General features: G+C 40.5%; 1 protein-coding gene across 1 annotated transcript; it reads right to left on the reverse strand.

Moving 5' to 3' along the window:
* Nucleotides 1–1,259: 1,259 nt before the first annotated feature.
* bambi (BMP and activin membrane-bound inhibitor homolog) lies at nucleotides 1,260–25,627 on the reverse strand. The gene is given in 3 exon segments (NM_001164893.1): nucleotides 1,260–1,903; nucleotides 17,385–17,678; nucleotides 25,109–25,627. Coding segments are annotated over 3 exon segments (792 nt in total). The 5' UTR covers nucleotides 25,194–25,627; the 3' UTR covers nucleotides 1,260–1,490.
* Between the last annotated feature and the right edge of the window lie 723 nt (nucleotides 25,628–26,350).

A 26,350-nucleotide genomic window follows, 5' to 3' on the forward strand; every position in this document is an offset into this window, starting at 1 on the left:
CCTGAATACAAGTATACATACCCATTGCAGACCTGAATACAAGTATACATACCCATTGCAGACCCGAATACAGGTACTGTCATGCATTGCATACCAGAATACAAGTACACATACCCATCGCAGACCTGAATACATACAAGTATAAATACCCATTGCAGACCTGAATACAGGTACTGAGACATGCATTGCATACACGAATACAGGCATACACGAATGTGACAGTTCTCTGGTATACTGAGAAAGATGCTTTACAGTCAAGAAAAGTACTAATTGTTGCTTATCACCAAATGATTTGATCGAAGCTGCCTTTCGAAACAAATTCAAGTTTAGATCATGTGATGGTTTTTTTCGAAATAAAATTGTTTATAGCTTTATCCGGATATTTTCCAGTCGTGACATCATCATGGTAAGCCGTGTCCTCCATTCTCGTACCTCCAATTCTGGGCTTCGCCGTATGTTGACAAGCCCATGAACACATACACACACACAACACACACATTATTTTATCGATGTCCACAACAGAATAAAATTTTCTCGAAATCTTATATTTATAGCAATACATAAAAAAACGCACTGTACATTTCAGAAAAAAAAAACTTGTAGATGAATATATGGTCCTTATGGTCCTCAAAAATCATCGTGCCAATGAAGTCTTATTTGATAAGGTCTCACAACACTAAGTTCAACTGCATCACTCAATGTCACGTGACAACAATATGTTCGGCACCTAACTCTGCTGGGGGTATCATATTTATAGTGCGTTTTTAAATTTACAGACCCCCATTCGTTAGGGTGCAATGTCTTGGACATGCACATATATTAAGTCTCTGAAGCAGTGCCATCAATGCCATGGTCACTGGCATTTCCACTGAAATTTATATTCACATATGCAAATTAACATGTGTTTCCTTTCAAAGCCACATGACATGCGCGATGTTTAAAGCGGGAGTGTCGTCACCTGTGCACGCGCGGGAATTGAGTCCCAAGCGACGATAACAACACGTTAAAACGCAAAGGCTCATGGGTAGACGCTTGTTTGTAAACAGTGACAAGCTATGGCCATCTGACGCATGCGCAGGTGACGACTCCCCGCTTTAATCTCGGCTGCCACGGTGACTGATGACTATGGATCTCTTGATATCACATCGAAGCAGGTAATCTTCTGAAGGTGGGTAGCAGACTGGTCATGTGATAGGCAGTGGTCACATGAACCAAAGCGGGGAAGCATTTTTCTTCCACACACAAATTCAATTCATAAACTCAAGAGCTGGTTGGCATGGATACAACAGTTCATGGTGGAGAAGCTATTCTCTAGAATCGTGAATAATTGTTTATCAACTTCAACATTTATATGTTTTTGTTTTGTTGTTCATAAATAGTCACATAGAGTCCTTAAGTTATTTAAATATATATAATGAAGCAAAATATGCTATGTACATGATAATTAGAAAGAAATAAGGAAAGACAGAAAGAAAGAAAGTGACTCGTTGCTACACAGCGTCCACATTCTCGTTTATGTTGTGTTTGTCCCATTGAACGACGAGCACACTTTTGGGGAGCTCGTTTACGTTTTTCACCTCCATGTTGATAACTTTTGACGGTTTAAGATCTTGGCCGCCCTTAGTCTGTAAATTATTCTCAATGTTAATGTGCACATTTTTGAAGTTCCTGTTGTCATAACAACCCCTATGTAGAGCAGTGAACGTGTCTCTCCGTTTCGCCTGCAGTCTTTTAAACCTTTTTTCCTCGTTTCTGAGCATGCGCACGGCCAGCAGGATGAGGAGAATTAGTATGCATCCGCCTGCTATGGGCACGGCGATGACAGCTGCACGGAACCAGACGGCTCGGGACTGTTCCACCAGATCATGTGCCGTATTGCTATCCATTTGTGCGTCTGGAAAATCTACAAAACAGAACAAAAGCAGAAATTACGTATAGAATGTGATTTATATAAAAAAAATACATCTACAGATCAGTTGCTAAGCCATGTGCACTGAGCTGGCAATGTTAACGCTGTTCTTTGAACAAAAAAAAAACGCAAAAGTATTTTCGATAATTGTTCTGGGGTGACAGTGTGCCTGCACGCTATGTAAATATATTACTGACTGGCTAGACGTGGTTTTGGGAATAGGGAGTTTCATTTTTATCTTTCTTTTTGTTTGCGCATGTTGAGAAGTTGACACATAATCGAGTCGCAGTGGCGTAACGAGAACTTCTACGTCAAATGCGACAACTTTGAGAATATTGTAGATAATATTATGTAATAATCCAATAAGATATCATCGAGTGAATTTGAAAACAAGATACGCATTTGCATGTCTAGCCTACAACAAGGATATCTCTACGCCCCTATATCGAGATTGTTATTAAAATTACAGAAAAACTAAAGATACACCAATGCTGATATAAGTCTGCGTGCACGGGCTACAAATTAATAATTTTGGTGATAATAATCAAAACACTGCAGTTTTTCGAAGGGACGTCTAACTGATTGTGTATAGAGCAGAGACAAAGTTGGCGTAGACAAAAGTGATTGGCTCAGGCCCGTATTACGCCACCGAGCTTCGTGATTACACCAACGCCCATTGCATTTCTCATGAATACGGGTCAGCCTCGTGTATTGGGGCCTGACAGATGGCGTGCTCTATTCCTCTAGTATTGCCCGCCCCGCAGGTGAACCAGCAACGACAACAATGTCGATGATATTAAGCGTATGTAATATGAAGCAACCGTACACGCTGAAGCCCCCTACCAGCAGTTTCGTTTTTGTCTTGGCATCTTTTGTGCGGTATCTGAGAAAGAACAACGTAGACGACTCGTCGTCTCACAAAGACGACGGTTTTTTTTTAGTGTTGACGTTGAGAGTGTCCTAAATATTTTATTTATCATCTCACCCCCTGCCAACGTAGCATCACCTGCCGGTGTCGCGCCGCTTTTCACACAATTCAGACAGTTGAATGGTCGACGGAGTCTAAATACGGGCACTAGTAACAACGTTCCGCGACTTGAAAGCGAGCACCGTCTCGATTGCTAGTGTTTTTCGTGACCAACATATAACAGTTGTTTGAAAGAAAAAGAAAGCAAACACAAAAGAAAAACTTAGTATACAGGACGTCTGAAGTCCGAGACCCAATACTTGGTTTAGTTACACCGGCTATTTGAAATAAAAAATCAATTTAATAAATTCCCAGTAGAATGCATGATAGTAGTACAAGGGATGATTTAAAGGGGTTTCGATGCCATATTACACACATAGAATTGGCACCGCACGGCTGTCTGGGTGTTAGATGCCAGGGGACTTGCTCACATAATGGACAACGCACAAAATAACAAAACCTGTGAATTTTTAGTTTTAAGGATCTATTTTGATTAGATTTGTCACAAAATGGAATGGCCTTCTGTTCGGCTCGCAGACAGGATTGTGATGAGTTGGCGACGAGCTGCCCCGTGTTCTGACCTTCATCGATTAGTGCAGCGTGTAAAAGAAGAATACGCCGTACACAGCTCCGATGTCATGACTGCAGCCTAGACAGTCAGCGATGTAGAATTATGATTCATTTCTTTATCGCGTCAATCAAGAGCTTCGAGTGGCTCTTATGTCGCGTTCTATGTCGGCAGCGTGTCTGGCAATAAAGTGACGTACACCCAACAACACAATCGCACCATTCCAACTGTTTGCGTATACAAATGTCGAAATTATCACAAATGTTGCCGATCTAATGAAGTTATGTGTATATTTGATTCCTAAACTAAATTTAAAACGCACGAACGTGTATCGCCCATACTTAATAAGGCGACATACGATCGCCTCAAGTCGGTGCGAAAAAATACCAGTGTCGCCTCCAAGCTCGTTTCTTCTGATATTTGAAAGATCTTTTCAAGTGTCAACTATTTTTATGAACGATCATATAATCGATTATTACGAGCGCACATGAAGTATGATGACACGAATGGAATTTACGTAGTTAATTAATTACCCTGGGTAACATCGAAAACTCCCTTCGCTACAAGGATTGAAACGACCAATACTATGACGAAGAATTGTCATATAGGGAATATATTAATGAACTGGCACGAAAAAGACTTTCTGCATTAAACCAAAGACACTAGAAAAAGATATAGTGTTTTTGATTAAACTCTATAACCTCACTTTTGTATATTTCATGTCACGGCTCAGTTACCCGATGACAGTGGTGGAACCGATTCATGCTATACAACGGGCACGTCATGTTACAAGTCAACAATACTTCCATTTATTTATTTATTTAATAAGTGATAGTTATACAGTCATCTATTTCCAATACCCCGTAACGCAATATAACATCAAATTAATATCACGCGGCTAGACTAGTTACATAGCAACCTTTTATGGGCATTATTATTATTTTTTGTTGGAAAAAAATAATTAGTATCCAGAGATAAAAGGATTTTATATAAAAAAACTATCAAACTATTTTGCGTTATCGCTAAAATGTCACAGTGCTGAATATCATGATGATATTTATCCTTAATTCATTTTTAAGAACATGCTTGCAGAATTTCTAGTATTTCTATTTATATAATACATAGAAACATCTAGAGTTCAAATAGTAAAAAGGAACTGCTACAACTTGTTGTCATAGCAATATAGTGTCAACGAATTACAATAACGCCTGGGGCGGTTGAAATAAGCGGATGATGGCCCACAAGTAAGCTTATTACCACTCTAGAGCGCAGTCGCTGACACGACATAATTCACTTTCAGTTGAGATGCCGTTTGATATGCAGCTTTCAACCATCCTTGTTTTTTTTTAAGTTGCTTTCAACTTCTGTGCGCATTAAGCCTGAGCAAGGATCGAAGGCTTTTAGCCTTCCCGGCGACCATACAGCCGACAACAGACCCTTTCTCCATGAGTCAAACAAGCCAAACATAAGAATAAACGTCTGTGAATTAGCGATATTCGGTCCTACTCATGACTAAGCCAATGGTTTTGACTATAAATGACTTCAAGAACTGGCAACAAGAACACTTGGTTAGTCGACGTGTATGCGAAACCGAATCTAAATATTACAGACATCTAAATTATCTGAATTAATTGAACTAGATCCATATTTGAAACATTTGATTTCCTATTAGCGATTAACAATAAAACAGCGGAAAGTCAATGCATGAAAATTGCCGATTTCGACGCCACGAATCCGCGGTATTCTGAGGCGCAGTCTCAGTAGGGACATCGAGGGTGTCTAATTCAATCTTTTCACGGTGAACCGTAATGATCCCGACTCAGCGCCGCATGTTGATTGGGCATGGCGGCGCGTTCTCTGAATATTCTTCTCATAAACTACCTTCCGAAGAATAAATAATTGAAACCGGTAAAAAAAAATGAGTGAATAGTATATTAACGGACGACATAAAGTCTATACAGCAATACGAGGCTGGCTGGCGTGCCGTGCTAACGAGGTACGGTCTGTTAAACCAAGTCACTCGAAGTGCGCACGAGCTGGCTACAGATGATACACGAGAGGATTAATCGCAGCTAACGGTCTGCCTTGAAAGGCCACCACAAAGCTGAAATTTGGCGGTAAACAGTCCACCCAGGTAGCGTCTCTCTCTGTCATCAATGTCAGTCGATTACCGATGTTCGCCCTCAGGCGCTTCTCATATTTCAGAATAAGTTTTGATTTGAACGCAATCTGACATTATGGAGCTGATTATCTAATCTTTGCGATACAACCATGGGATAACAGCCATACTTTTAAATTGCCAACCTTTTTACGGAAAAACATCGACGCCTGTTTGTCGCCACCCCCTGGATCGTCTGTAGTTCATCTTTCGATAAGTATCGCACTCGAATAAGGTTCACTATTGGTCACAACTAGGCCATATGAATTAAATATTCTTTGAAGCACTCTTTACAAATAAACGTTTTATCCCTGTTTTTAACCAACGTTTAAACAACGTCAGTTGTTATTGATTTCATTTTAACTTCAATCCCGAAATGGCAGAAGATGCTGAAGAAGAACACGAAAACCTCGGGCGAGCCACACTACACGTACACACACACACAAATCGTTTTCCCCGCTTCAACGTCGCCATGACAATCAATATCGAATGAACGTGTGTCGCCTAGTAAATCGTAGAAATCACAGAAGTGCAACTACCAAAGCATTGACCTGTGGCTACAGGGAGCAATCGGGCACGTGGAAACAAAATGTGTTCACGAATTCACGTGGTTTAGTTAAGCATGAAGCACGATCTTCTCGTAACGCTTCAATATAGAAAAAAACCCACACTTTGTCATCAGTTGCATTCTAGCTTTCTGAGACTCGTAATATTACATGTTTCCTGACCCCTGTCACCTGCCGCCGAACCGTCACGCCATGAGAAAGCTAGTAATCATGTAATCGATTATATTACTACCTTGCCCATATGGATAGCGCGGTTATAAAAGATGCATTCGAATCGACAAGAGATGAACAAAAATTATACGGAAAAAAACTGTATTCTAGTGACTGAAATGCTTTATTGAGACTGTTTTATTTTTTTAAATATGAGTCATGAAGCTTATAAAATAAAACACGAGGTTGCTCATTTCCAGTTGATGGGGCGTCTAATAACCACTGCATATTAAGGAGCTGGCATTGACATAAAAATTAAATCAATTACCCTCCATCTATGAAGGGATGGGCTTTAAAATTGATGTAATTGGTGGGATGACAAATCCAATCTATCATCATATCGTGATCCATTTGTTATCAGAAGGTCTGGTGGAGCCCCAAAGTTTGGATTCTTCAGTACTCATTTCAAGGTCGTCCTATATAGTGATGTGATAAACGTTGATCGTTTAGCACAAGCGCTGGATTGGAGTGGTTATCTTCCCGCCACAGACCACACTGCCTGACAACCAATCAACTGACTAAAAATGCTGACTAAATAATGATGACGCTCTTGTGCCATCCATATACCAAACATGATGTGTAAATCAGTGTTTCAACGGCTGTTGCAATCAAACAGGTCATTACTACGATGTTCGTTCATATTTTGTATGATTGTTTATATTCAAAATATACACATATAGTATTTCCAGAAATTAAAGGGCGGTAGTCATCGCGCCACGATTGCGCGAGATATATGGGTCTAAACAAAGAAGCGACTTTGGTGTGCAGATCAAAGAGTACAAACTGGGACATTACCAAGCTTTAATTAGGTATTGTTTTAGGTGATTGGAAGGTATGGAAGGAGTCACCGGCGGTAATTAGGGCAAGTCGAACCCAAGTCAAACCTCGTACTTTTCATTAGAAGAGCGCATTGGATTTTTTTGAAAATCAATGTTTATTAACACAAATGTCGCACATGCGTAGCGCAACGACAATCGCCCTTTAAACGATTTATTGCACTCTATTTAATACCAATCACTGTAGCAGTATTTTTGAGGATCAACACAAAATGTGCACAGGAACGGAACAAGGGCACTTCAAATGATGTTAAGTCGGGCCACCAACCACGTTCTTCCCGTGCCGAACTATTGTAGAATTCGAATGTTCTGATATATGTTGATTTAGTGTGGATGAAAAAGAATTGTTGATTCCAACCACTATTCCTGCCAATCGCATGCACTGGACTGAACTCGGCATGGCAGCACAGTAACGCATAGCATCGCCAAGTAGAGTCAAATGATATCAAGTAGCGACCGAGAAAAAAACTATTTCATCCACCAAGCCCCCATTTATTCATGTATAGAAGCCCCACTGCCAGCCAATTGAACGATGTCACAATATGAACTAACATCATTATTATCTGTATTTCGGCCCAGTGGCGATTCATAATCTCGCCAGTCCTGAGAAGCCAGGAGCTAGGAAATAAACCATAGCTATAGAAGAAAAGAAAAACAAACAAACAAGTGAGATGAAACAGATTAACCGTGTGGCCGACTCCTTTTAATAAATATATTTAGAATCTATTGAGTCTTCAGTCAATTCCGACAATGGGGAACAAAACAAGTCGGAGTGCCAAAGAACGTGAAGTCGAAATTGCAAATGATCTTCGGGTGCCTGTGGATGCGGGGACAGATTAAATGGTCCTTGTAAGGAGTTAAGGGCACGGTAACGGACGGGGTATGGGTATTGACATTTTCCTTGTCATTTGTCATACTCCTAGTTAAATTCACATATCTAGCTCAATTCTCAAAAGTGTTAGATTTCGTTACGCTACGAGGATTTTCCAATCACGCAACTTGAAGATGGCATAATTTAGATTAAAATAGGAATTGAGACGATTAGATACGAAAAAAAAAACATGTATTTCAGACAAGAACATGCATACTAGATATAATTGAGCTCACAGACTGGAGGTACTTATGCGAATCCAATACTGGATTTTTGTGGTACTGTTCATTTCTTATTTGAGGGTTCAGTGTCACGTGGTCATTCAAGTAAATACTCATAACGCGTCAGATAAATGATTGTTTTGGCGAACCCATGAAATCCCGGTGATTGTAGCAAATTTGGCGTAATGGGGGAGAATATTCTGTGTACCAGAAATCCGCAAGTAGCCAATTTAATAAGCAACTAGTTTAAGTTCCATCGTAAAGCTAAAACGAGACTTCATACAAGATTAAACATAGCACCAAGTGCTTGCGTACTTCATGTCGATTTCGATATTGAATCGGTTAACAAATGCCACGCCATTATTAATCATATCAAACAAGAAACTATGGCTAAAACCAAATCTGAAATTATTAAATGCGAACATATTTTGTCACTGGGGTTGATTGAACGGAAATCGTCAAACATTTTCCGATGCACGCGCATGACGAATACAATCAGAATCATCCTTTTTGAAAAGTACTTCTCGTATTTTAGAGGAGCATTCACTTCCAAACAGCGACACTAGTGCGCCAGTAGAAACAGATGTCTCCTCCGTCTATTATCCGAATACTGAGGTAATAAACCTCAATGTCTTACAGCAGAAGTCCGGTTAAGAATATCATAAGATTTAGGGTCAGACTTACAGACTTCATAAAAGGAAGCTGGGACACGTGACAGGAAGAACAGAACCTTCTAGCGCAGTGCATATCGCGCGCATAAAAAATCTACGCGGTTTTGCCTGTTTTAATTTGTACGACTTATTTATCGGACTGGCTCGAGGTTGGTGCAAGCGACGTTACCCACACTCCCTTGGGAATAGATCACTTTCAGAAGCCACACAAAATGTGAATGGCTGTCTAAAAGAACAATCAACCATGAATGTGTCCGAAATAAGATTCAACGCTAATTCCCTTTGGTCTTAATTGCATCCACTAATCTGCGAAGAGCCGCCAGGTAGTGGCGTCGCACGGATTCATCTTCAAGTTGTCGGGTGCTACAAAGCCTTATCGCCGAAGAATGAATGACTGACGACTGTCAATCTGCTGTCTCCGCGTCGAATCCAGTGTTAGTATTGATCACCACGGTATAGGAAGGCCATGCAAAGATGCCCTACCCCTAAATGTCACCTTCAATACGTTTCAGTATACATTTAAACGGTACGCTGAATCATTTGACTCTCCAGCGTCCGGCTCTTTATCTATGTAAACAAACTACGCTTCATCGATGTTGCCCGATTCCCCAAGAGTAAACTCGCCCCTTTATAAAGACTGTGTGAATCATAAATCACACGAATCAGTATTGCAAATCCAGAATAAAGCTACAGAGCTAGTGTTGAAAACGCTTAAAAGTCACTGTCTTCGGAACACGTCACTGAGATACATGGCAGTCGGTTAATTGTTGTTGACGTTTTTTAAAGTTTATCGGAATTTGTTGTTTTAATACATATTTCAATTTGTCTACATATTGTAGTAAACTACCTATATAGTAAGTTCTGATAGCTTACGATTACAATTCGTATTTATTACTGCAAATATAATCACAAATTGTTGTTCCATTATGTAACATAACTACTACAAGTCAAATAGATGATACATAGAGTTACGTCATTCAAAGTGGGGGATACAGTAGGCCATGCGGGCGATTAGACTCGCATACTGCGAAGGTTAACCTAAACTTAGAAATAACTCTATCTGAGCAAAGACGCGCAAACCGCCCAGTCGGCAAGATAACAAGTTCGGCGTGGAATCTCGGTATGCCTGGCAGGAACAACTCTTATTGAGTGTAACAGCTTCTAATACACTAACAATTTTATGTGGAGATTTCTCAGCATTAGCAATCGGCAATTAAGTGGGCCGATGCATGCTGCGTAACTATTCCCCCGTAGCTGTTGTCTCTTCAACATAGCAGCCACACTCCCCCAGCGTGACGAACGGTGCTCGGTGACGCTGCGCAGTATCTCTGGCGCCAGTGGTTCACACGTCACGAGATCACAATTCGCTGACTTGTAACACGAACTCATGATCCGTCAAGGTTCAATTCTACTCGTGTAAAGGTAGAAAATACGCCACCGAGCCTGAAAACACTTCAGATATTGCTTTCAAAACAACTATGCCTTGAAAATATTGCTGGAACGAGGATATGTATATGATATTGGCGCTTTTCTTCCTTTTATCCTAGGTTTATCCCTCATACTATTTTAATTATTCACAAAGGTCTCGCTCTGTGCAACACTATACTACTAATTCTAGTATAATTTCTAGGCTTACGACATTTTCTCTATAGTTATTAGTCCAGGCTTTCAGCGTATAAATTTTTAATTCTCCCATTTTCAGTTGTATTTATAATTTTAAATGCTGAATGGGACAGCAAAATGAAACTACTAATGCAAATCTAAATCTTGCGACTCGTTGGCGTCTTTACAAGATTGATTACGCCGAGGACATCCACTCGATATTCTTAGCGGAAAAAAATAAATTTCCAATTCGGATATAATACTGTGTCATTTGGCGACGGCGCCGTCAACTCCACAGGGTTTTGTTACTGTAACAAGATGTATCAAGACGCTCCTGTAAATGCGGTGAACCGACGGTATCAATCCGTCCTTGCTCCGTATCCGCAATGACGAGACGTTCTCCGATTACAAACGTACGACTCATCTGCCCATATCGCTGGTGTTAGAAACTTGCCGGGCAAAACGATGTTTTATTTGTTTTACCTTTTCTGAATGAGTAATAATCGCCCGCGGGTCCGGTAAAGCTGAATAGAACAGTGTGTTCTGATCGTGTTTGTTCACGATTCTCACCTAGTTGTTGTATCCAAACTATTACCGTAATCGCAGTTCGCATACATGAAAGCATTCTACCACGAAAGGTAAATCGAGAAGTTCGTATATATATGGTCATGGGTTAATTTTCTCGAATAAACATGATTTAAGAACGATGTGCCTCTCTTGAACGCTGACGGCACTGTAACGAACGAGCTTAGGCTGAAGTCGAACTATTGTCTAATGCACGTTCTCCTGTGCATGTGACAAGCATGCCAGTGTTGAAAAGTTTCACAGCGTTGTTCAAAACAAGGCAACTGAATCTCTGTGTGAGTTTATTTACTTATAAAGTGTATTATTCACCCAGTCAGCAAGAATATCTCTCATATAAGAATGGTCCGAGTTTCAGCAACGATTACGAGAAATAATGTTCTTGCCGGACTCACATGTCAGAAAGACATTTTCCAGGCTTTTATAAATTGTCCGCATTTTAACAATTGCCATTTCTTTGGATGGCGTAAACAAAAAAAACAGTTCAATGGCTGTACTGACTGAGGCGGACTCGGTCTTTGTTGTGGCCTGCTTCGCTAAATTGCGCCGTTTGAATTGTGAAAAGCGGGAAGAACCTGCCCAGCCATCGGCCTACAATATTAAATTAAATTTCGTACACTGACTTTGTTGGTTTTTTTTTTGTGTAGTACCATTGTGAAATGGCGTCGTTGGGGTAGGCTCACTCTCTATAGGTTTCGCTAAAAAGGCACACATACAAAGGGGTGCCGTAATTTCACCAATCAGTCACCATTTGCACGTCAAAATCAGAAAAGGCAACCATTTAGCCATTACACTTTCTTTGGAATATTCCCCTTTTCTGGTGATTTCAGTTCGGTCAAACACTATTGAGGTACTCACCGTGCCCCCTGATTAGCTATCTCCTTTACATTTTTTTGGCATGCGATATTTGTGTATTTGTAAAGGGAAAAAAGATAATTACCTTACACCGGAAAAAACTGCGCCGAGCAATTAGAGAGAGAGGGAGGGGATATTAATGCATATCAGTGTAGCGTATGGGAGGAACCCATACTGAAGGAAGAACCCATTTAAATGCCACGTAAAGCAGCATCAAAACAAACTGGCGACCAAAAATACACTATAAATTCAGATACAATTTCCGTGGGGAAGCCGGTTTTTTTCTTAATAGACGTGATTCCAATTTTCATCAGCACTTGCACCGTTTCTTGTAGCACCATTTGTCGAGATATCACACCAGGTTAACAAATGATTACCCCCGGGGGGGGGTACAGTCGCTCAACTGGAGTGTGAAATGTACATTTGGGGGAGACCATCACTCTAGAATGAATCCATTAATATACATTTTTACTTGATTTTTACAGTTTTTGTCCAACAAGAAATTATTATTGAGCTCCAGCAAAATGTGCAAGGATGTCACTATAATCGTTTTAAATTCCACGCGCGAGTTCTCGACGTAAAATCATTACCGCGTGGCGTGGAAATCGACCCACATGTCATTGGCGATTAAGTCTTCAAACACAGAAGTCTGCGAAAACCTATAATTTCGATAGGCCAAGGAGTGTCATGATATGGATAAACGCGAGCTCTGAAGGTAGCAATTTCGTGTCAATATTCATCATATATTTTTCAAAGACGAGATTTTTGACATCTTCTCCTGTTAACGTCAAACGCGGTATTATCCAGCGGGTGCGCACTAAAGATGACTGAACCCAACAGAAGGCTGAGAAATTGCGCATGCGTGCGATGCCCGGCCCGAAGGTGAAAATTTGCTCGGAAAGTATTGAAATCAAATTAATAACAATAGCTCAGTAAATTATTTCCAATTTCTCCCGGGAAGGGATAAACCTCGTTATTATTTTTTTCTGATAATTTTAAATCCGAGAAGTTCCCCCGTTTTAAATCTGTATGTATTGTACGTATAGTTACGGTGAGTGAGCAAGAACGGTTGAATTACTGCTGATTACGTATTCAGTGAGTGTAACGATGTTAAAATATCAAGTAACAATGCTTAAAGCGGGCATCTGGTGGTTTCCAGAGACGGTAACTTTAGTACTTCTGCATTTTTTTCAATTGGCGATATAGCGTGTACTACGAGTAGCAAGTTATGTCTTCACGAACGCGACGTCTTCCAATCCACCCTTTTTGTGCCCTTGCTCACAGAAAACCACTCTCACACAAAATTATTTGCACTAATTATCCGAGTCGCAGGTATTTCTGATTTCACCTGTTTTCAGATAGTCCTTTTTGTGACTAGGTAAACAAATATTTAGAATTATGTGGCCATTTCTAAATATGCACTCCATCCCATGTAAATAATGTGTTCGATTTCTCGGGCGCCAAAGTAAAAAGCGCGCGACGACACGGATTTTGAGACAGGAAAACAGCCGCCAGGAATCGATGATAAAACCACGTGGCCGGTGACGTCGGGTCTCTATTTTTATTTTAATGTGAAAAATAAAGAAAACTGGCTTCTTTTCATGTATTTGGATGCATATTTCGTGACGTCAACTCATCGTCAATATGAGTAGTTACTTGAACCAGAATGTGTATCAGCTGTGCCGCACTAAAGTGCATTCACGCTAGACAACAAACAATTTGAAAACCATGTAAGGGGATGCTCACATAACTATGGCTAGCTAAAAATACTATTTATGTGGTTCTGACGAAACATTTAGAATTTCAGACTTATAGAACTACTAGGTTAGATAACGGTACTCAACAAAATGTCCGAAAAACTTTCATTTGAAACAGTAAACAGGCTGGCCACATTTGAAATAGTGTGGAAATCGTTTCACATACATACAACATAAATGTTTGTTTACATTTTTTTTTTCAAAATTGCATATACCGGTAAATGTATTATAATTTTAAAGAACGCACTGACTTGTATTAAAGCGCGATAGCCGTCGCACCGCGTCGTGTATGTTATGCAACGTATACAGCGTGTGTAAAATACATTGTTTGTTCACGCGCAATTCGCGCTGCGCTGCGTGACGCATGTAGCACTTCATATACCAGCTGACACTTTAACCCACCCACGTTTACTTTAAAGTTTTGGACCCGTATCATAGGAACATTTTGCTTAACATTTACCTGCCTTCGAGAACTCCAGTCTCGCAATAGTTTATTAATACATAGATTTACATTTTTTAAACTTTGCATATGTTTCTCACAATATACACAAACCACTTCGATCAAGCGCATTTAACATCTCACGCGACCACGACCACAACAACGACGACAGGTCATATTTACGGAAAAATTAAAAATGGTCGCCATTATTGACTAGACTTGCGAAAAGTACAAGTACGGTTAAGGAAATCTAACAAACCAAGTCAGGGGTGTTTTAAAAAATTCATAACTACCCATTCACACTTAGTGTATATGTCCCATGCCCATTAATCGCCCCTAGCAACCATCAAGCGACTGAATTCCGCCTACACATCTGAGAGTTGTACGCTAAGATGCCGTCGGTCTGATGAATAGTATCGTAATTTGGCTGAAATCTGTAATGCTGAGCTATTGTGAGTATGAATAGTGGCGCCTTTTAAAAAAGTTAGATAATGTCAGAGTTTTTACAGCCCCACGATAAAACCTGCTCTGTCGTAATTTGCGAGAGTTCAAACAAGCTGAATCCTCGTAAAGCTCTCATCTGGCTTCCACGTTTCATACCCCTTCATTAAATCAAATTGAATGCCGTTGTCCAATAGCCTTCAAGTTGATGCGTAACATCCGATCCTGAAAGCTCCGAGCTTGTGACTTCTTGCTAATTATTCAAATAAAAAAAAAGATCGACCGTTTCTACTTCATTGAATATTTGGAATTTGTATTTGTTTTAATGTAGCCATTTCTGAATCACACTGTTTCATGGTTTCACTATTATGGGTCAAAAATAACAATTAAATTTGAAACCAGTCGGCCATCTTGGATCAAATAAAGTTATGTTTTCCTATCAACAAGTTTGAGTGGTTTGAGAGCATATAAATTAAAAGCTAAATATGTTAGGGAAATGTTGAACTTATGAAACAACATTGCATAGTGTATAGTCGATAAATTCAATACATCAGTATTGTGGTATGCAATATAATTTGCTAAAATATACTAAATGTTCTATGGATATGCGAAATATCTTCTGTACGGGTGTCAGTCGTACTGACGGGCAGACTGACGGACAGACATTCTTACACACGCAAAGAAGTGAATCCACAATGAGTTCATTAGAAGGACGTTTGGTCTTGAGGAAGTCCAATGGCACACCCGGTCAATATCATCATGGGGATACCTTGATGATGTAACCATGGATGTAGTAACCCACCTTGTTGCATAGCGACGATGTGTAAGTTATTCCCAAGTGATCAAGAAGAAGACCTACATAATTGTAGCTGAAACATTCGCTCCCGCAAGTGCGATGTAATATAGGAAAAGCAACCCTTGCTATTTTAATTTGTCAATTTTCATTATAAACGCGTAACCATCAGAAGTCATCAGATCAGAAGGAGAGTTGTGAAAATACCAAGAGTGTGTGTAGTTTGTACAGCAATGATGATGACTTACAACTCTAGGAATCAACTCATGAACGTCACCAAGTCACGTGCTTAATTAAATTTAAAAATGCATATCCCAATGGGAAGTGCCTATTTGGTATCATTTATTTAATATATATAAATAGTAATGCACTAGCCAACGCATACTCAGAATATAGCTAGGTGTGGCCAATGAAACAAGCTTTATTTGAGTCATTTTTTCTTCTGAAAAGGCCACATTTTATTAGAACAGAATTAATGAGAGCATGGACTTTATTTATTACGTCACGCCTGGGTTTTGTCATGCACATTGCAGCGAGCTAATATCAGAGTCGGAATTCTGATTGAAATGCTCAGTCTAAAATGTGATAAGATCCTTAGCCATTTAAAAGATTACACCGAAAAATTATGAGTGGAACCGGAGCATTGCTGGCCTTCCAGCACATTAGGTTGGCTACACTGCGGGGGGGGGGGCAACTCTATGAAGTGATTGGCTACACTGTGGAGGGATTGGCCACACTGTGGAAGGGTTGGCTACTCTGTGGAGGGGTTCGATACTCTGTGGAGAGATTGGTACACCATGGAGGGGTTGGCTACTTTGTGGAGAGATTAGCTACTCTGTGGAAGAATTAGCTACTCTGTGAAGGGCTTCAATACTCTGTGGAAAGATTGGCTACACCACGGAGAGGTTGGCTACTCTGTGGAGGGCTTCGATACTCTGTGGAAAGATAGGCTACACCATCCAAGGGTTGGCTACTCTGTGAAGGGTTTACTACTCTGTGGAAGGATTAACTACTCTGTAGAGGGGTTCGGTACTCTGTGGAAGGGTTGGCTACACTGTAAGGAAGTTAACTACACCATATAAGGCTTGTCTATTCCGTGGAAGGTTTAGCTACTCAGTACATAAGTTAGGAACTTCTCAAAGAAGGGAATCGTAATTTTGCCTCATTTGCTTCGAAGTCGTTTGTTCAAGCTTTCATGGGCCTCTCTATAGCAAACCTACAAGAAAACAACGCTTATTATCTCAGATTGTTGAACTCGTTCCGAAATACATGACATATTCACGAGTTGTAATCTTGGAGAGTGTTACTTGAACAATTTCAGAAGCAACCACACATTCTCGCTCGCGAAGTAAATGTGTAATCAAGCATAGACTTTCTGGATGTGGTTTATATTACGCTAGCAAGGCTGGAGCCAGCAATACCGACAACAGCACATCGTTTCAATATAGCCATGTCAAGGATTTCCTGTCTCCGTCAGAAATTAATATAACCATGAATACAACTCGGGAATCAATTTCTGAGGCAATAAGTTATCGAATAAATTGCACAAGCGGGAGTCATAGCAACCAGAGCTCTAATGACAGCATCTGTAATGATCATTGGAAGCTGTACACATGCTGATGTCCTGTACTCCAGCAAATTTCATCTGATTCGTTGCGGTTATGTTAGACAACAAAGCCATGGCGCCGCTGCTTTCCGCATCCCAGTGGGAGTGGTACTTTAAGATGAGACAAGCAATGAAGCTGATGTAATCGACAAGGGTCAGTCAATAAGGTCACGCGAGATTCAAAGGCGTTCACGCGAGATGTATTTAAATAAAATTGATGGAAACTCGCTTAATGAAATACCTTCAAGCAAAGAAGTGTTTTTTTTTCACTAACGTATGCAGAACATATGTTGACTCAAATATATATGAAAACAGGAAAAAATCGGACTCACCTTCTGAATTTTGCGCTATAATATCCGTGTTGTCTAATCTATTGTAGTTACACAAGTCGTCCTTACAACATTTCAATATCGACAAATTAGCTGTCCTGTTTGGCGGTTGTGTTCCCGCCGTTTCTCCTGTTTCACATAGTTCAATGTCTACCGACTCCATACAGCCATGTGGACTGAGTGGTCGGTCATTTGAGTCATTTTCCTCATAGAGTTCCGAATAGCATCCGGTATTCGACTTGCACATATATCCCGATCCAACACAAGTTGGGGAATCACAGTAACAACGAATCAAGCCTGGGGATAAAAAATATAATATTGGGAAACGATTATTGATATAATAAATAAAATAATATCAAAATGAATCGAATAAATTACATGATTAGATTGGCAGTAAATATGTACACATTATAATTATTCCATACTGTTTCCATGGAGACGTCGCGATGCGGAATGAACTTATTACAATAATCGCACTTCGAGGGAAAACAGATTTTCAGTTGGCCCGGATTGGGCTATTAATTGAGTCTCGTTATCATTTTCACATAGAAAAATTGATAGGACAGATATCTTTCGTAATTATTTTCTCAGTGTACTGAATTTTGTATGCACCTGTCACTGTAGATATTGTGTTGTTCTGCGCATGTCTGTCCCATGCGTGAGAAAGCTGGAAGCGATAGTTTAGCCGGACACCGTGCACCACGTACCGATTTAAGTAAAGTAAAAGTGGAAACAAGCCCGTGTTAGCAGATATATTACAGACCAGTTTATAAAACAGTATGCGTGGTGAAATGGAGCTACACAAGCTCACGTGTCAAGGGAGCGGGGGCAAGTTTGCAGAGTCCCAAAACGGCGAGAAAAACAAACTTTCGCAAATGGAAAGTATACATAGTGAAACCCGTAATGTGATAATAGACGTCCATCTGGTGCGTATGGACTGGAAATAAAACAATTGCTATATGCATGGAGGCAAACTCCGTGTCAGGGAAATGTTCGTGGTGTGACCCGTTAGAAACGTCAGGTTGACCATCAAGTAAATATCGCACACACTTCTCAGTTTTAATATTATAAAAATATCGTGACATTTTTTTAAAAACTTATTTGGGACAGGGAATTCATCATTTAGAAATTCGTTTAACAACATATATACCAATAAACAATACACGTCCATTGCGATTTTCTTTTTATTCTTCACTTACTTGGTTTCGTTTTTATTACAAATGGGCAATGTCTGCTCCTTCAATTTGTCGAGCACACCGTGACCGCAACGGCGTTATTGGTAATGCACCATGGTTGTAATTAATGTGCGTGGGGAGGGGTACAAACGGTAGACAGACGTTTCTCGTGTCTTCACTTGAAAGAAAACTGACAAATTGGAATGAGACATTTCACGGGCCTTAATGATAAATAAAACATTTGATCTCATATTAAAAATATGTTTTTGTTGAAACTAATACAAATGTTAACAACCATATAGGTACTTTAGAATATCTGTAAAAGTTGCAGTTCACAATTGCGATCAATATATAGTTTGAAAGAAGCTCATGTTTTATTTACTTTTCTGAAGTTCGTCTTTGTACGTTTATTCAAAAATAAAATGTTAATAAATCACATGCCACTCTTTTTAATTTGAGATATACGCGCCTTCATCGCGTCGGATTAACCCGGAGGATTCGAATATGATGCCCGATTGAAGACAACATGTTATAATATGTCTAGCCGAGGTGCAAGATGCGTTCAGTTGAAATGAGATTATGTAATCTCATTGTTATGATAGTCTAAGTTGTAACGCTCTTTACGTACTGCGTAGAAAAGGCATGGAAAATGAACCAATCCCGTTGCTAAGCTGTGAGCGAGACCTCTATAAAGTTATAAAGTAATCACGGTGCGACGACCGACGAAAATCCGCAGACAACGCCATTTCACCGTAGCCGTGGACGATATACTAGTGGGCTTAGAATTTCCAGAAAGTCGGTCGAGCCTCGGACAATTAATAACAACTTTATTAGTTGTCTGATTCGATCGGTATTCCGGCACATTTCGGGAAAGATGTTGTAGCGTACATTTGATTCATTGTGAAAATATGAAATACGACTACGTAACCGTGTCACGTGTGTAATATGAACGCGTTGGGTCAACTTGGCAACCCCATATGTATATATTGACAGATACGTGTCACGGGTTAGGTACACTGCGAATTCTTCTACATCACTGTTTGTTTTAGAGCTAATTATCTGTTTACTTGTTTGTTTGCTTAGCTGTGCATTACGAAGAGACTCCCACAGAGAGCGAGGAGATCCCCACTTAACGGCCAAACGTTACTTCATTGCGCCGGGTTGTACGGCATAGGGACTATGACAAAGTAACCATGTAATTTGTTTAAAGGCACAAGTTCAGATGTATGTATTCTGTGTCAGTCAACATCTGGCTGGTGAAAATTGAGAAAGGAAAAGAGAGAGAGGGGGAGAGGGGGTTGATGTAGGTCGCCGATCGAGCTGCAACTATCAAAACGATGTAGGAGAATCACCCACCACCCTACCATCACTCATCTTAGCTTATCTATCTCGGTTCAAATGATAAATGTGGATAGAATAAAAGCCAGGCTACAAAGCAGATAGTGCAGTAAAATTGCTAATTGAATGTGCACTTTGCATTCCTTCCGTCTTACTTAGGCGATAAACACCGTCTGAGATATCCCAGATCCTGCACTCTGCAAATACCAGGCGTTTAAATTGCCGACCATCGCTTAGAACAGTCCGTATATTTTAATACACGCCAGTTTTCGATTGACCGCGGGATATGCAAGTCCGAGGTTTAAAAAGTGATAGAACATGTTGGTCCCAGAGCAGTAGTCAAATACATACGTACATATATACACACAGGCATTCATTGTTTACGAGCCTATTAAGTCTGCATTCAACTAAAAAGACGCACGCTATTTACGCCATTTAGCAGTCGAATTAACCGTAATGCCCGGCCCTTCTTTCTTTTCGCGTCCCGATTCTTGAAATTAGTATACAATGGTTTGTTGGCGATTTTCCCTTCGCGTCCCCTTGGCGTCTTGTTGCAAGCATGTACACAAAGGGGTCTCGAAATCAAATGAAAATGATTCAATCCGCCACTCAAAACATAATAATTCAAGAACTTTCACAATTTTTATCTTCTTTTTGTCCTCTCGACTAGGCACTATTTTAATAATCGCAGCAGTACAATTTTCGTTTTGTGGGAAAGCCAGAATGCATAATTAGTCGAGATTTTGAAGATTTATTTAGTGTCCCACACGGTACGACGACGCCACTGTTCTGTAACTCCTTGTGATATTTAGCATACATGTCGGAGACCTGGAAGTCAAGAATGTGCTTAGAGAGGGAATTAGAAAACTAGACGTTTACACAGAAATATGCTTCCGGTCTGTAACCAGTATGCTTTGTTTTGTATCGAGAATCTATTTCGAAAACCTTATATTGAGTGTTGATAATATTGCTCGAACATGGGCAAGGACGAATCTTCGTGTGATTTAGTAATGCATTTATGGCCGTCGAATTGTTTTTAGAAACTGAGTTGACGATTTGTATGTCCTCCAAGGCTAAGAGTCTGTTTGCTTGGGATATAATGGTGTCCACCGTGATAAGATTGGTGACTGATAGAGACTCAAGCCTCATCACTCATCGTTAATGACATTAATGAGACAAAAATGACGCTACAAATTTATAGCTCTTCCTCGTTGCTAAGGTACCAAATTTTTCGTCTGCCATATTATTTTACCTTTTGACTTCAATGAAATCTAGTACCTGAGCGACTGATTGCGACATGAGCCTGTCGGGACCCAAACTTGTCTTTGTAATTTGTATGTGTTGCCACGTTACCGAGACTTATTTTAACGGTACGTTGGGATTTATTTGACAAAAAATGTACACCGCATTGTTTTAACCTCATTTTTTGTGATTTATGACATGTTGGGTATGAGAACACAGCGCTTAATGCCTAAAATCAAATTACCAGACAAGTCTCTAGGAATGACACAGTGAGCGCAGGTTACCTAATTACATTACGATCTTACAGGTAGCCCCCAGGGACAATTGTAAGTTATGCTTTCAATCTCACCGTGACGGCCATTTTCTTTCATAGATGAAATGTTGAGGCGCCGTCTAAACCAAACATGGACTTTGCACACGTGAAGTACGTAGTATCATGCCAACAACACGCCCTGATAATTTTAAATCAGATTTAAGAGTAAATCTCAGATGGGAAGAGAAAGAAGAAAAAAAAACTTTTCATACTGTTAAAATTAAATATAACAACGATGGCGTTGCACCATCTGGCCAGCGACCTTTAATGTATGTGCAATGAAACTCAATTGATAGTCAACTGGACCATCCATTCGCCGCATTATGGTTCAGTTCATCGGAGCGACATTTAAAACTAGTGGACCCTATGATACCCATCTTTGAAACCATTCACAATTTGACATTGCTCGAACAAAGAGTTCAGCTGTTGATCAACGCCCAACAAAATGTCTGCCAAATGTTAGCATCTAAATATAAAAGAGCTCAAACACCATGAAGACTGGTATTCCATCAAGTTTCGCGTTTCTTGCTTTTTTCAGCTGCGTTTGAAAATGTATTTTTTCTTATTTGAAAACAAAATCGTTTCATGTACATGATGGCGCCACGGCTGGGCTATCAAACAGGTTTATTGATAAAGATAAGTCAGCTTCGCTGGTAGACAAGCACTCCAACATACTTCAGATCGTGTGCACACCATTTATTTATTCCAAGTTCTTGACCCGCAGCTGAGCATTCAAGACAAACCACCGCACAATATGTGAAGGGGACTGGAGCCGGCATGTTTTGTGGACGTGTTTGGTGTAGTACAATGTGAACAGGAAACACTTGTTCACTTCTGGGTCCGTCTCACTTTAGTCCAGTGCTCACTATCTCAACATCCCGTAACCGTATGTTATGCTGGCACGCAAATATCAAATCGTTTTTTGAAGAGTAAAGCACACAAAGAGGCAACTGCAAGTGGGTGGGTGGGGGTAACGTGTCCAATCACAGTGCTTACCGGGCTAGGCTAACAGCCTGCCAACTTGGAATGGATGGGACATTATTGTTGGGTATCCCTTTACACCGAAATCCTATAGGCTAGCATGTCAGTAGACTTAGTATGGATGAAACAAAGATATTCAATTACGCTTCCAAAGTCTACACCATGTGAAACTCATAACATGATGGCGGACGTCGCTCTTAAACTAACACTGAAAGGAGAATCGCATATTTAATTTTTCTTGTGAATTAACGGACGTATTCCTTTCGTCTCGGGCCTGCGGCGGTTTTTCCCGACCTTCGCAGTGTGGAGACGAACGTTAATTAAAACTCCTATGAGTGCAGTGTCTTAAGTTGCACTTCAAAAGTGACTCAAGACATATCCACTCACTCCATGCCATCACCCACTAGATGACGGTGAGAGTTTCAGCCATTATACCGCCAAAGTCAATAAAGAAAGGTTTGTTGGTTTTTGTTTTTTTCTGAACTGATCAGCGAGGCATTTCAGTGCATAGCAGCCTATTCAGACTAGTGAAAGCATCAATGATTAAGCGCACCTATTATAGTAGCCAGTTGATTTTTTTCTTATTCAAAGGCCCATCAGCAAGTAGAATAGAACGCTCTGAATTACAATGAGGGGAACTAAAGCATTAAAGGTAAGGGCTACACAATGACGACTGTCAGCCAACAGGGGCTAGTGGGCTGCGCATGTTTCCCATCTCCATACAGCTTCCATTCGCACACACACAGTGTAAGTGCAAGCTAATTAATTCGATAAATCCCTATCCCCGTCTGTAGGGCATCAAGAACAAAAATACCGATAATCTTAAAACTAGACAGAGATTGTAGCAGTGGGTATAGACCAGATTAGTTTTCTCGATTTAATCTCGACCGATATTTTGTACCAATCGAATGTGTCTCCTTTTCTGCCTTAATTACAAACATTGCCTTGAGCGCTGTTAGTTCTTTTCTTCAAGCTCACTTGATATATATACTAGCCCCACTGGAGCCCAAAGGCCACTCCGAACATAAAATTGACCTTTTCACCAGTAAACAGTAAATGCAAGACTCAGTTTCGTCAGTATTTAATATGGATACTCGAATTCAACATGTAATGCCGAGATGGTAATAAGAGATACGGGGAAAAAATTATAATGTAAAGGGTCCTGTTCTATTTTTATGTCTGGGAGCTTGTATTTGTTTAGTGTAACCGCATTGGTGTTGATTGTCCCGCTGATAATGGATTTCCATAGATCTCTCCAAATAACTTTCTCTTGTATCAGTGCCCAGTCGTCTGATTGTGGCTAATTAGGAGGCCACGGAACTGCTTACGGGAGAGCATTCATCTCATTATATTGATTTTCGTGAACATTGAAGTTTATATCAGTTTTGCAAAAACGTGTAGACAATAATAGAGGCTATGTGCGGGTCAGATTGAAGCGGTTCGTGTCAACTATCATTAGTTGAATTTCACTTTGAACTTAGAAATACGAGTTGCGGTGACACGAAATAGAACGGCACGATCGCGAAACGTGGTGACTTTATTATTCGCGCGAATTTATTCACATTTGCCTACTACATGCATCAAAAACACACAAATGTTCTAGCAAGGACTATCATACCTAGATGAAAATAGCATTAGTTGTTGTCAAACAACAAATGACTTTCTTGAGGAGAAACCATGAATGGCACGAGAAACATGGCAAGGTGAAGAGGGGTTTAAAACGCCCTGCGGGGTTACTCGTCAACAAATAGGCAAAGCAGTGATGGGTACACGCCATACACGTTATTGTCAAGTGTAGTTCGGTGAATGTTGCTCGCTGTGCCCCTTTGTGTGTCCCTTTCAAAGGCAAACTATTATCGCAGCGGCCATTCTTTACGCTGTGTATCACACAAACTAAGTCAATAATATTCACCGAGTACGAGACGCTCTACGTATGCTATAGTACACGGCAGCAAGGCGTTAAAGCCAGGGAAACACAACAGAAAATCATACAGGCGCAAAACATCGGAGTGAAATGTGAATATTCGACTGTAACTCATTCCTCGGCGTTGTTTGCCCGTAGATACAGCTGAAGTCGGACTGACCACCAGTAGACCCACAGGCAACTAATAACATCGTACGATGTGAGCGAATGAATTCATGCTTAAAAATTGACCAGGATGCCAGGTTGACCCCCAAGCCGGGTGCCACATATATCGGCTTCGGGGGTTATTCATTTACCAGTCAGTGTGGCGTAAAAAGGCATGGTGGTGACCGCACGTTAAAGATCGGAGACTCCAAGCCAAGTGGAGACTGGAAATGGGACACCAAAACTTGGAACAATACACACACAACTTAAATAGTTGCAATGAAGCTGATCACTTAAGTATGCAGAATGCACGATTTAAGCTACACCAATGGAGTCAACAACTAAATACAGCAACAAAACAACTCAAAATTTAGTTTTTAAGACGTGGACGGGCTTCCGTGGACGGTTTTGAACGTTAAAAAGCACCCTACAAAGAGCCAGACAACCGACACGCTACAACGTCTCAATGGCACTGCCACACGTTTTAACTCACAGCTCAGTGTATACATGCATATGTCACTATATGATCTACACTTTACGGCGGCAGGCAATATAGGTCAGAACACACATGGAAGATTGTATGAAACGATCGTAGGCTATGTAAACTTACCGTAAGTCAGCTGAAGACTGCTAAATACAGTGTAGAACAGTATAATTGAGGTAGTCCAAGGCGGAGAGCGTAGATGGGTGGCCATCTTGCCCGCTGTAGCCCCACACACTGAATGCGAGCGATATTCGATCCACCACTCTCTATCCACTGTTACACTGAGTATTGTATTCCGCTTACACACACTTGAGAAGTCTAATGCACGTCGCCAACGCCAACGTTACCTCCACCCGCGACTCTAACCGAATGACACGTTTCAGTATTCGTATGAGTTTTAAGGGGGAACGGCGAACCGAACCGACGTACAGTCACTCATGAGTCCCCGTCACGAAATGGGCGCCTAGTCCGCCCCTCCGAGTCTAAAATAAGGGAGGCGGGGACAGGGCGTTACGTTTAGCCACCACCTAATTACTAGTTAAATGCTAAGAGGCGCCGCGCGGGCGCGGGCGTTTACATTCCAAATAGCTGTCATCACCCCGATGTTGATTCTGTGTATGTTGTTGATGTAATGATCAACCTGACCATTGTCTACTGCCAGACTAAGCCTCATGGGTATATTTGTCTTCTTCATGAATATATTACAAGTCCGGCTAATCTGACCAAGAGTCGTGGGCGAGGTTCAGACGCTGGGAACCCCCCCCCCCGATTGAAATGAATGTCTCCCCCTACGTACAGTTCGGTGGACAAAACAACTAGCAGACGCATGGTAAATAGTGTGGAATGTATAACATGTTGTTAAGGGAGAGAAAGAGGTGAACATTTAAATGCACAGCTGAGCTAGGACAAACCATTATTATCCATTAGATTTCAAAGATAAACATTGTCGTATAATTAATTTAATAAGGATCGACATAATGTAATTTGTATATAGGCCATACCTAAGAGGAATACGCCGACAATGTTACATTCTGGAGTATACGTTCTAGAGAATAAGTTGTCTTCAACCGTTTATTGATTCACTAGAGACATGGAGTTTAGTACTTTTTAATACATAATTATTGACATTCATATGACATGTATGGATAAGGCTTCGACTGTGTTTAGTTATGGCGTGAGCTGTGTGAATGGACTGTTGACATGGCAAATAAACGGAAAACAGTGTTGCAACATACCATTAAACAGGTATGAATCCATAATGGCCCGTTTTTCATGCTAATTTGTTCTTCGTTGTCCTTCTCAATGATATCGGCGCTGAGTACCGCCGACTTGTCAATGGGTTGGCAAAACGGTAGAATAATAGCATTT

This window comes from Saccoglossus kowalevskii, chromosome 7 (genome assembly GCF_978046115.1).
Source record: "Saccoglossus kowalevskii chromosome 7, keSacKowa6.1, whole genome shotgun sequence".
Lineage (NCBI taxonomy): Eukaryota > Metazoa > Hemichordata > Enteropneusta > Harrimaniidae > Saccoglossus > Saccoglossus kowalevskii.